Below are 12,364 nucleotides of genomic sequence, written 5' to 3' on the forward strand. Positions count from 1 at the left end.
TGGTGTTTGCGACAAGGTCGTTGAAGCGAGGAAATTTTCTATTTATTTATTTATAATTGGTAAAATCAAATTATTTTTAAAAGCAAGTTTTCATTTATATTAAACTGTTTTAAACCCATTATTGCACAAGAAACCACATAGTATTTGTGTTAAAAGAATAAAAACTTACAGATCTCCTAAATATAATTTGGTAAACTCTATTTAAATCTGTGTATATAGAGTAGAGTGAATTGTAACAAAAACACTTAATAATTTAAAATATTTCAGGCAAGGAAATCATTCATGATAGAAAAAAATTACACATATAACCCTATAGTCGTTTACTTAAGGAGAAAACAAAAAGCTCTAATATGATAGTTGTGTAATAATGCACACATACAAAAAATATATAAAATTTATTGAAAATGCTCTTTCACTCTCTCTTTCCATTGTATCATCTTCTTTCTTTATTTCTTCTTTATACCCCCAAAACCAAATAAGGTAATGATAATTGCACCTCATTTGAAGATTTCTGGACCATTCCTGCAACGATTGATACACCGATTCACATGAATTTGTTTCTCTATTTGGGAGTTTGCAATAATTTTAATTTTTGCAAAAATCAATATAAAATGATATTTTGCGTAAAGAAAATGCCGTAGATGTATGATCATGTGATGGTCCACAACTTCACTTTCCTCTCACGAGAAATCATAGATGTTTTACCAGCAACAGTCTCTCAAGTAAGAAACATTCGTTTTTTCACAAGACGAAATTTCATCTCTTACAAGATTCCGGCGAGTCACAGTCAGGTACGCCGTCTCAGAACACTCGATCTGAGTTACAATCAGCTCAAAAGTAATAGCTTCACTGTCTCTCACTCTCTCCGTCGTCTTTCTAACAGTCAAAAGTATTTAAAATATAATAATATAACATGTATGTGTCACAGTCCAGTCTATGCAATTCAGATATGTATGTAAAATATACCAATTGTCCAATTATTTTTAATGGTCCTTAGTTATTTAAGTTGTTGTCGGCTATTTTAAATAATTATCTAGACATTATTATTGTTAGCTCAGTTTTCTGATCAGTAGTCGTTTATCACTATAGACTCAAAATCGTAGACTATTCTCATATCTAATAAATTAAGTAGTGTATTTCAATTATCCAGATATTATTATTGTTAGTTGGAGTTTTCGATTAATGGTCCGCTAACTTAAATAATTATCCGGACATTACTATCGTTAGCTTGATTTTAGATCAGTAGTCGATTATTACTATATATTCAAACTTTTAGATTATTCTCTTATCTTCTAAGTTATGTAGTGTATATCAGTTATCCAAATATCATTATTGTTAGTTGGATTTTTTGATTAGTACTCGGTTATCATTTATAGACTCAAACCAAAAAATTATTGAAGTAGTTAATGTAGTGTTTTTAGTACATATTACTAATAGTGCCACCCGGTGCAATATTTTAATTGTATGAAATATATAAAAATGCCGGAACATAATATATGAGCTCATGAATCCACTGAAAGAGAGGAGGAGCATGTAAAGAACAAAATCAAATGAGACGTAATGTTTGTTAATCATCCCAACAAGTTATGTTGGATTATGAATAAAACAGCCAGAAAAACATAATTGACAAATATTCCCATAGCTAACCTTGCTGATGAGGGAGCTAGCAAGAATGCAAACATCTATGCCATTGTAACTTAACATAAAGTAAGTCAAGACTGAAACAAAACAAAATGTTCCAAACAGTTTAAGAACCTTGAAGATCAATAATTAAAAAGCTTGACATGAAATTGCCGTACCATGAGCGTTAATTATGAGGGTTAAATGTCTTTGGAGAACATCTGTCACCAGAAGAAAATGATAATGTTACACTTAAGATTAACACGAACAAACAATAAATATTTTTAAAAAGATAATAACATTACAAAAATATATTTTGAAGTATAAAAATCATCACAATGATCCAAACCCAAATACTGATATTACTCAAATTACCCTAAGGAGTGATTTATACTCACTCAAATAAGAGGTCGAGTTGTAGCACTTAGGGATAAAATTCACAGGGAGCTAGGTCACACAAAAGATTTAATAGTTATATGATTAAGCTACGCTTATAGTTTTAATGTAAATAGCAGTGGTGAGCAAGGTAGTTGCTCGGTTAATTAAATGAATTGTCTGATGAAAGGATGGTTGCTAGATCTAAGGTTTCTATTCAGGTAATCATGATTATAATGATATAGAAACTAATTGTTGTATGCAAGATATTAAAGAGCTCAACACTTATAAGAAAAAATCGATCAGCGTTCGCTTTCTAGATTCGTCTATTGACTAGATCTAATGACCTCAACAATAGTTTGATGAAAGGATGGTTGCTAGATCTAAGGTTTCTATTCAGGTAATCAGGATTATAATGATATAGAAACTAATTGTTGTATGCAAGATATTAAAGAGCTCAACACTTATAAGAAAAAAATCGATCAGCGTTCGCTTTCTAGATTCGTCTATTGACTAGATCTAATGACCTCAACAATCATTTGTCGATCAATTAGAAAGTGTCGATCGATGATTCTAGAGGAATATCGATCGATACACCTTTCACGACATCGATAGATTATTCTACTGGAATATCGATCGACACACTTCTAGCAAGCTTTGCGTGCGGGTTGATAAAGTACTCAATTGGGTTCTTAGATCAGTTATCACATGTTTCTAGCAATCCTAGTTCAATGAGGATCTATTCCGAGAAAAGACCAAGCTATCACTTGTGCCTAATGATTCTAAGATCAGGGTTCTAGTTCGCGACTCTAGAACACAAGCAATAAGAACATCCTATTGATGAATATCACAACCTAGCAATTCAATATTTGGGGCTAATCCCTCATAACCAATTTGAATCCTAAACCTAACAGGTGGATCTATTCAAGCATGAAGTTTGTCACATAAATCATAGATGAATAGATATAAAACTGCAAGAGAATAGATATAAAAACCAAAGGAGTTACAGGAGGTCACCAAAAGAGTTCCTCCTTTCTCTCCTAACCTAGAACAAGAACAAAAGAAAGCGTAGCCATCAACAATGGCTTAGAAAACACATAAATAGGGGTTTAGGTCGTCCAAGGGTATTCTGGTAATTTGTGGTTGCTTATGGGCTTCAGTCGGTCATAAAATATGCTCAACCAATATTCTGGCATTACCGTCGATCGATGGCAAGGGTGCACCGTCGATCGACAGTCCTTCATCTCCTCGACAGCTTTCTCTCGCGAGGCAGACTAACCACTCTTCAGTAAAACGGGCATAAAGACTGCTATAGGATGCTGATTGACCTCAAACCTGTGGCATTGGAAAGATAACGCAAAGATATATCTTGTGTCAAACGATGGGCTAAATCTAACGGTGGAAAGGTCTCCATCCATTGATCAAAATATGACGCGTATGTGCAGCTCTGCACTCAAAAGACTCCAAAAGGCACCAAAATCACCACTTTCCTCCAGAACGTCCCTTAACCTGTAAACACTCTAAATAGACTCTATATCGTAGTAAATATATTTTAAAATACTTATAAACCATAGATAAAAGTGGGTAAAATCCATGGTCTATCAAATACTAAAAAAAGCTATGAGATTTAGAATGCAATACTTACTCCCATTTACCTGACATAGCCTCTTCCACCATTGCCTTCCATTCTTCATCAAGATTATCACCATCCATGACAGTCATCCATGTCAGGTTCGTTGTTGTCAGTTATATAGTATGTTCTCCAGGACATGCTTCTTAAGGCATAACAACTTTGTCGACAATAACGAAGAAGAAGAGAGAAAGCTTTATTTTCTTCCTTCTCGTTGTCATCCCTTAACTCAAATCAAAATCCAAACTTTGATAAAACTCATTTTACAAATCAGATAAAAAGAGTAGCTTTACCATATGTATCGTAAAAAATATCCTTCAAGAGGATAAGATTTAGAGGCATTACAAAATTTGATCTACGTGGAGACGAACCATAGTGATAGAAATTGGAATCTATCTCCGTTTTGGGATCAAATAAATGGGAACTTCTCAATTTCTCTTAAAATTCTTTGTACGCTTTTTCTAAAAATAAAAAAAATTCAATTATTGTTAAAAAAATTAAGAGGGATTTGAATAGTAAAGAATGAAAAAGTACATGGGAGATTGAAAGTTTGAAACTATGAAATATAGAGATCAACGTCATAATCATAAAAGTGATATTCTAGAATGTGATTGTGATACGTCGTGAGGCCCGACTCGTACTTTGTTTGTAAATAGCAAAAGAAAAGAAAATTAAGGAAAGGACAAATAAGTCTTTGACACCCAATTTGTGTTCTGTTAAATAATCTTGATCCCTTTGTCTTCTCTGACGAAACCATTCGGCTGAAGCAATGTCGTCTTTTGTGCTAAAGTTACATATTCCTTCGGTGGTGTCGGTGCGAAACACCAAACTACCCGGGCGGAGTGTCAGTGACTGCGGCCGGAATTGGTCGGGACTTCCAAAATCGAAGAGCAGACGAGGCAATGGTCTCTGTTGTAAGGCGGAGCTGTCGGAGCTAGCTCCAGCCGTCTCAGCGGGTTATGGTGTTCTTCTTCTAGGAGGCGGTCTCTTCGCCTGTAAGTTGGTGATGTTTTTCTTTTGATTTATTTTGCTTTAAAGTTTGACCTTTTTTCTCTCCTTCAGATAGCAAATCTGGAAGCAAGGGTTCTCTCTTTGGGGGTTTGACTGGCTCTGTCCTTATGGCTTCTGTACGATCTTCCTCTCTCCTTACTTTCCTGTTCCTGTATAGCCCTTTCAAATCTGAACTTCTCCTATGAGGAATCGTTGTGAGGAACCATGTGCACTGTTCAGTGTTCACTGATAGTTTCTGCTCTCCCCTAAGCTTTGTTCCATTTCCTTGAGAAAATTTAAATGTTGTGTGTCTTTTGTAAATGCATTCTTGCCTTTTGAAATGAGATACCCTCGTGGTCAGTGTTAGAATTGAAAACCTGTCTTATCGCAGCTACATATAGTCCCTTTTGTTTTTTAATGTTACGTGGGTGTATTGTATCTTCATGATTGTTTTCTTCTGAAGTTTGTCATCTACAAAACCTTTGTTTCTCTTTGTTGAGAAAAGTTCCGGTGTTTGAATTTCGATACAGGCCTACTTCCTTACAAAATCTCCTGAGACAAGAGTCCTTGGCGATACCATAGGACTTGGCGCTGCCTTCCTCTTCTCTTCTGTCTTTGGTAAGCTCCTCTTGACAAGAAGATGTGTTCTCTATCTTTTCATATATATATATGACGGAGTATCTTCTCATCGGACGTGATCTCTTTTATGTTCTTTCTACGACTTTCTTGCAGGGTTTCGTTTGGCGTCTTCCCGGAAACCGGTCCCTGCAGGCCCGCTACTACTCCTTTCTATCGCCATGTTGTCATTCTTTGTAATGGCCTATATGTTGGAGATGGATTTAACCCATCCACAAAGCCCATCGAACAAAAGGCCCAATCCAGCAAACCGAGTCGACGTTGGCGCAGAAGCCGATTCTCGAGGCTTCAACTTAACCAGGAAGCGCCGTTAGTCGAAGCGGAGAGCAAGCGAAGCGAGGCTGATCGACTAAACGGCTCGGAACGAGCGCCTCATAATCAGGCCCGAAGGGCCGACAAAGCCCAATCAGTAAAAAGAGATTAGGTTAAGGTAATCGAACAGAGTATAAAAGGAGAGGAAAGCAAAGGAGAAAGATCATCGACACTTAGCTACACAAACTTAGCGGCGAGATTAGGGTTTATCATCCGTACAATCATCTCTCTGCTATTTGTACTTTTCCGGTTTAAGCTCTCACGAGCTCCGGCTTGCTTTTACTTTCTCCACCTTTGTAACATCATCTCGAAATCTAATAAACGCCTCTGTTCGACCCATTTCTAGTATTGTTTACTTCTTCTGAGACCAAACTCACCTTAAACAATTGGCGCCCACCGTGGGGCGGACAGACCCAGCGTTTCTAGACCGATATGACCACCGGAGGTACGAACCCTGATACCTCAGGAGAGGAGCCGGCACTCACGCCTCCTCCGCCTCCTCCCCTCCTCTCGTCGGAATTCATGAGTTCAGTCATAGCCCGACTTGCTCATCAAGAAGAAGTTCAGAAGACGACGAATGATCAGCTCGCCGCCATTGTCGCTGCTCTTAGCGCCTCCACCGGCAACTCACAACCCTCCGTCGTTACCTCTTCAATACAAACCCTCCTACTCCGGCAGAAGGACGAACGACGAACCCAGTCGATCCCACTCTTCAACTCGCGGAAACCCTAGCCGCCGATGCTTCTCCTGCAGCGTCAGACCCATCAACTATCCGAGAAATCGCTGAGCTCAAACTAAATTTCCAACAAATGAGCTCGAGGATCCACCAAGCAACGAGCGCAGTACCCGAGATTGACAGTGTCATCGCATCAACATCGCGTACTCCTTTCACCGAGGAACTGACGGAGGTCAAACTCCGAAAGATGGACAAGTTGCGTCTTCCGGAATACAAACCAGGAGGAGATCCCGTCGAGCACTTGACGGCTTTTAATATTGCGGTAGCGAGGGCCAGACTCGCCCCCGATGAAAGAGACGCGGGATACTGCCAACTTTTCATTGAAACACTCAACGAGCAAGCCTTAACCTGGTTCTCGGGACTCGAAGAGAATTCAATTAGAAGCTTCAAAGAGCTCTCCTCGGCTTTTCTCAAGACTTATATCATGTTCACCAAGCGTGAAGCAACGGCGTCGACTCTCTGGAACCTCAAGCAAACGAAGGATCAGAATCTTCGCGATTACATGGAACGTTTTAAGTCGGTCGTGTCAAGAATCAATATCCCAGACCACATCGCCGTCGATGCCTTGAGGAACAATCTCCTTGTGGAATGTAAGTTCCGAGAAGATCTTTATCGATGCACCGCCACGACGTTGCAAGATGCCGTTGCTCGTTCTCACAACTTCATTCGTATGGAAGAAGACACTAAAGCCATCATGAGCAAGCACAACTCGGCGAAGCAATCAGCGCCTAAAAATGCCGTCACAGCTCACGTCGAACCTCGTCAGCATGCTCAAAGCGACAAAAATAACCGTAAGAGCGGTCTCCTTTACGTCGTCGACGAAAACGGGAAGAAGTGGAACACCTTTCATCGGGAAACCGATCCTCCAAGCGAATCCCCTCGAGCAACAGCGCCAGCCACGGTCGCCCAGGTCGATTCGGCAGCGGGATCTTCCCGGACCCCACCAGGGCTTACTAAATCGTGTAAACTCCACGGTGTAAAAGGTCACGACACTTCGGAGTGCAAAACACTTTTTGCGCAATTCCTCTCCTCACTCGAAAGCGGTGAAATTAAGATTCCTCCTCCGAAGCCAAAAGCGAGAACAGTTGGAGCAGAAACAAGGACAGGAAAAATCAGCGAAAAAATCAAGCAAAACCGCGTCAAGACGACCAAAAACCAAAGGTCGCCGAGCAAATCCCACATCAAGACGATGACGGTGACGCCTCGGCTGACGAGGATCCGCCGGCAGCCAGACAAAGGATTGAAGTCATTCGAGCCCAACCGGAGTCCTCATCAGACGAAGAGAGCGATCTCGAGGAAGCCCTCGACCCGTTGGACTTACGTGTACTCCTCAAACGAAAGACCACGCCAACGACGACAAGACTCTCGGATCATCCGACCTCCGAGTCGAGCTCAATGCTAAAAGAGCTAAGCATTCGCCGAGCCCAGGATCCTCATTGGCAACTACGGAAGGCAATCCTATCGTCGATCTACGAGATCAGCTTAACGCGCGAGTCGGTGATTTGCGTGCAAAACTGGACCACAAAAAGGCCGGGTCGCCGAAAGAAAGCGAAGACCTCCGAGCTCTTCTCACCAGGAAGCAATCAAGTGTCAGGCCGCGGATCAACGTGATTATGGGAGGATCTCCACCTTGCGGGACTCCGTACGAGCAGTCAAAGATCACCGACGAATGGTGGACACCTCGCAGCGCTGGCCGCAGAAGTTCCCAACTGATCTCCCAATCTCCTTCTCAACTGGAGACCTTGTCGGAGTAACTTTCCCTCACAACGATCCTCTCCTCGTCGTTTTAGCCATCGATAAGTACGACGTCACCAAAGTGCTGATCGATACTGGTAGCTCGGTCGATATCATTTTTCGCGAAACTCTCGAAAAAATGGGAATCGACTTAAAAGACGTGAAACCGTCATCCAGGACTCTCACCGGCTTTAATGGTTCTTCCGAAGTAATCATGGGAACTATCCGTCTCTCGGTACAAGCAGAGGGAGTAGCACGGATGGTCAAGTTCTCGGTAGTCAGCACCAAGGCTCCCTACCACGTGATACTAGGCACTCCATGGTTGTACTCCATGCGTGCAATCGCATCCACGTACCATCAGTGCGTCAAATTCCCGGGAATGGATGGCACGACTAAAACAGTGAGAGGAGATCAACGGGCCGCGCGAGATCTCTTAATCGCTACGGTCAAACTGCAGCGATCTCAGTCACTAGTCAACTCGATCTCACCTCCTATCAGCAAGATCTGCCCACAAAAGGAAGAGGTGCTCGAAGTCCCAGTCGACGAATCGGATCCAAGTAAAGTGCTACGAGTAGGCGCTTATCTGTCGGACGAAATGCAACGTGATATCACGGATTTCCTGAAGCAAAACTTGTCTACCTTTGCCTGGTCGATGACTGACATGCAGGGAATCGACCAGTCCATCACGACTCACGAGCTAAACGTAGACCCAAATATTAAGCCCATCCGACAGAAGAGACGAAAGTTGGGTCCCGAAAGATCCAAAGCAGTTGTCGAGGAAGTCGAGCGCTTACTAAGCGCGGGCTCAATAGCAGAAGTTCGTTACCCGGAATGGCTCGCTAACCCAGTGGTTGTCAAGAAGAAAAACGGCAAGTGGCGCATGTGCGTCGATTTTACTGACCTCAACAAAGCCTGCCCAAAAGACAGCTACCCACTTCCGAACATCGACAGACTGGTCGAGTCAACTGCTGGCAATGAAATGCTCACGTTTATGGACGCTTTCTCGGGATACAACCAGATCATGATGCATCCCGACGATCGAGAGAAGACGTCGTTCATAACTGATCGAGGAACTTACTGCTACAAAGTAATGCCCTTCGGGCTGAAGAATGCCGGTGCGACGTACCAGCGACTTGTCAACCGCATGTTCGCTAAACAGCTCGGTACAACGATGGAAGTCTACATCGATGACATGCTCGTCAAATCAGTCCGAGCAAATGACCACCTGGCACACTTAAGGGAGTGTTTCGACATCCTAAACGCTTACAAGATGAAGCTAAACCCGGCCAAATGCACTTTCGGGGTATCGTCCGGAGAATTCCTTGGCTACATAGTGACGCAGCGGGGAATCGAAGCAAACCCGAAGCAAATATCAGCTGTCCTTGATCTCCCCAGTCCGAGAAATTGCCGAGAAGTCCAACGACTAACAGGCCGAATCGCAGCGCTTAATCGTTTCATCTCCCGATCCACCGATAAATGCCTCCCATTCTACGATCTCCTCCGAGGAAACAAGAAATTCATTTGGGACGATAAATGTGAGGAGGCTTTTAGTCAGCTCAAACATTACCTGACGACGCCCCCTATCCTGGCAAAGCCGGACATAGGCGACGTTTTATCTCTCTACATTGCGGTCTCATCCGCCGCAGTCAGCAGCGTGTTAATCAAGGAGGACCGAGGAGAACAACGACCTGTTTTCTACATGAGCAGGAGAATGACTGGACCAGAAACCCGGTACCCAACACTCGAAAAGATGGCCCTGGCCGTCGTCGAATCAGCGAGGAAACTCCGCCCATATTTCCAATCACATTCGGTAGAAGTTCTCACCGACCAGCCGCTCAGAACCGTCCTGCAAAACACGAACAGAGCCGGCCGTCTTACCAAATGGGCGATCGAACTCGGAGAGCTCGACATCACCTATAAGTGCAGAACCGCTGCTAAGGCTCAAGTCCTCGCCGATTTTCTCGTGGAGTTATCTCCGGAACTCGCTCAAGATTTGGAAACCTCGGATTCAACATGGATCCTGCATGTCGACGGTTCCTCGACGAACAAAGGCTCTGGAGCAGGAGTTCAGCTTCAATCCCCATCGGGAGAGCTCATTCGACAGTCGTTCAGCTTCGGTTTCCCAGCATCAAACAACGAAGCAGAATACGAGTCACTCATCGCGGGCCTTCGCCTCGCCAAAGCAGTCAAGGCAAAGCGACTCAGTGCATACTGCGACTCACAGCTTGTCGCCAGTCAGTTCAGCGGTGATTACGATGCGCGCAACGACAGAATGGATGCTTATCTCCGAGTCGTACAAGCATTGGCTAAAGAATTCGAATTCTTCGAGCTCACCAAGGTTCCTCGTGGAGAAAACGTCTGTGCGGATGCGCTCGCAGCACTCGGAAGCAAGCTACGCGATCAAGTCAAAAGAACTATTCCAATCCACCGAATCGAGAAGCCAAGCATCGACATCTCGACGGAGTCGGCTAACTTCGTCACCACAGAACCCGAAACAACGCCCTTATCAGAGACCAACGACGACTCCGAGATGATAGACCAAGATCAGCTACTACCCGACTGGAGGACTGAATTCATCCAATATCTCACCGCGGGCACACTTCCAACGGATAAATGGGCCGCAAGACGATTAAAGAGGCGCAGCGCGCACTATGTCGTCATGGAAGGAGAACTCCACCGAGTAACGGCTAACAAGGTCCTCCTGAAATGCATTTTTGCCGAGCAAACGCAGCTAGTAATGGCGGAGACTCACGAAGGAGCAGGTGGAAACCATTCCGGAGGTCGGTCACTAGCCCTGAAGATTCGGAACTTGGGATTTTTCTGGCCAACTATGAATACCGACTGCGAAGCATATGCCCGACGATGCGACAAATGCCAACGACACGCTCCGAGTATCCACAGTCCAACCGAGCTACTGCGAACTTCCGCAGCACCTTACCCATTCATGCGATGGGGGATGGATATCATCGGACCAATGCCGAATTCTCGCCAACGTCGTTTCGTGCTGGTATTGACCGACTATTTCACCAAATGGATTGAAGCAGAAGCCTTCGCGCAGGTTACAGAGAAGGAGGTTCGCGGCTTTGTTTGGAAGAACATTATCTGTCGCCACGGCCTGCCATACGAGATCGTGACGGACAACGGATCACAGTTTATGTCCGGAAACTTTAAAGATTTCTGCAATAAGTGGAACATCCGACTAAGCCCTTCAACGCCGAGGTATCCTCAAGGAAACGGACAAGCAGAATCCTCGAATAAGATCATCATCGACGGAATCAAGAAGCGCCTCGATCTCAAAAAGGGACATTGGGCTGATGAACTCGACGGCGTGCTCTGGTCGCACCGGACAACCCCCCGAGGAGCGACAAAATCTACCCCTTTCTCGCTCGCTTACGGGATGGAAGCAATGGCTCCAGCCGAGGTCAATGTAACAAGTCTCCGCCGGTCCAAGATGCCTCAGCATGTCGAACTTAATCAAGAAATGCTGCTAGATGCCCTCGACGGGCTAGAGGAAAAGCGCGACCAAGCCTTACTCCGAATCCAAAACTACCAAAACCAAATCGAGAGCTACTATAACAAAAAGGTCCGCTCGCGTCCCCTCGAGCTCGGCGATCTGGTTATGAGAAAAGTCTTTGAGAACACCAAGGAACCCAACGCTGGAAAACTCGGCGCAAATTGGGAAGGACCATATAAGATCACTCGAGTCGTCAAACCAGGAGTATACCGACTCGAGACTTCCCACGGAGAAGCAGTTCCACGAGCTTGGAACTCCATGCATCTTCGTCGCTTCTATTCGTAAAACGAGTAACCTGTCGGAACGAGTAAAATGATTTACATCACCGTTTTACTCCCAAAAAAAAAAAAAAAAAAAAAAAAAAAAAAAAAAAAAAAAAAAAAAAAAACCCGAGTAGATGCACCCTACGGTCACTTCTACTCGTCCAAGTAAATGACTACCAAGTCACTTTTACTTGGACCAAAATGAACTACGAAAGGCTTGATCCTCCCCGGAGGTACGTAGGCATCCCCTCTACGGGGTCCAGCCCCAACCTAACAAAAACACATTTCGTCTCACTCTCCCGAGTAAAAGACCCATCAAATGATGCTAGCCCCTTAACTCGAAAGCGGCGCACGAGCACTCATCCCACTTGGTCGAAGATATCCTGATCAGATATCAAACGACGGGAAAAACAGAGTCCCGCGTCACCGATGCTTGAGGCATTGACCGACTCACGAGCGAAATTTCTGGATCTTATCGCAAATCAGAGAATAATGAGTTGGCCGACCAAATCTCTCTCGGTTACCGCGGAGCATCCAGATACCTTTTCCTCGGA

At 43.9% G+C, this 12,364-nt stretch overlaps 1 protein-coding gene across 1 annotated transcript in view; it reads left to right on the forward strand.

Moving 5' to 3' along the window:
• The window catches only part of LOC103840114 (protein FATTY ACID EXPORT 4, chloroplastic), a 17,459-nt gene continuing 5,095 nt past the window's right edge, over positions 1-12,364 (forward strand). The window contains exons 1-4 of the mRNA XM_033279606.1: positions 1-4,620; positions 4,688-4,752; positions 5,146-5,233; positions 5,348-5,441. Coding sequence (XP_033135497.1) covers positions 4,395-4,620; positions 4,688-4,752; positions 5,146-5,233; positions 5,348-5,441 — 473 coding nt within the window. The 5' untranslated portion in view covers positions 1-4,394. The remainder of the gene's footprint in view (positions 4,621-4,687; positions 4,753-5,145; positions 5,234-5,347; positions 5,442-12,364) is intronic.

This window comes from Brassica rapa, chromosome A09 (assembly GCF_000309985.2).
Source record: "Brassica rapa cultivar Chiifu-401-42 chromosome A09, CAAS_Brap_v3.01, whole genome shotgun sequence".
NCBI lineage: Eukaryota > Viridiplantae > Streptophyta > Magnoliopsida > Brassicales > Brassicaceae > Brassica > Brassica rapa.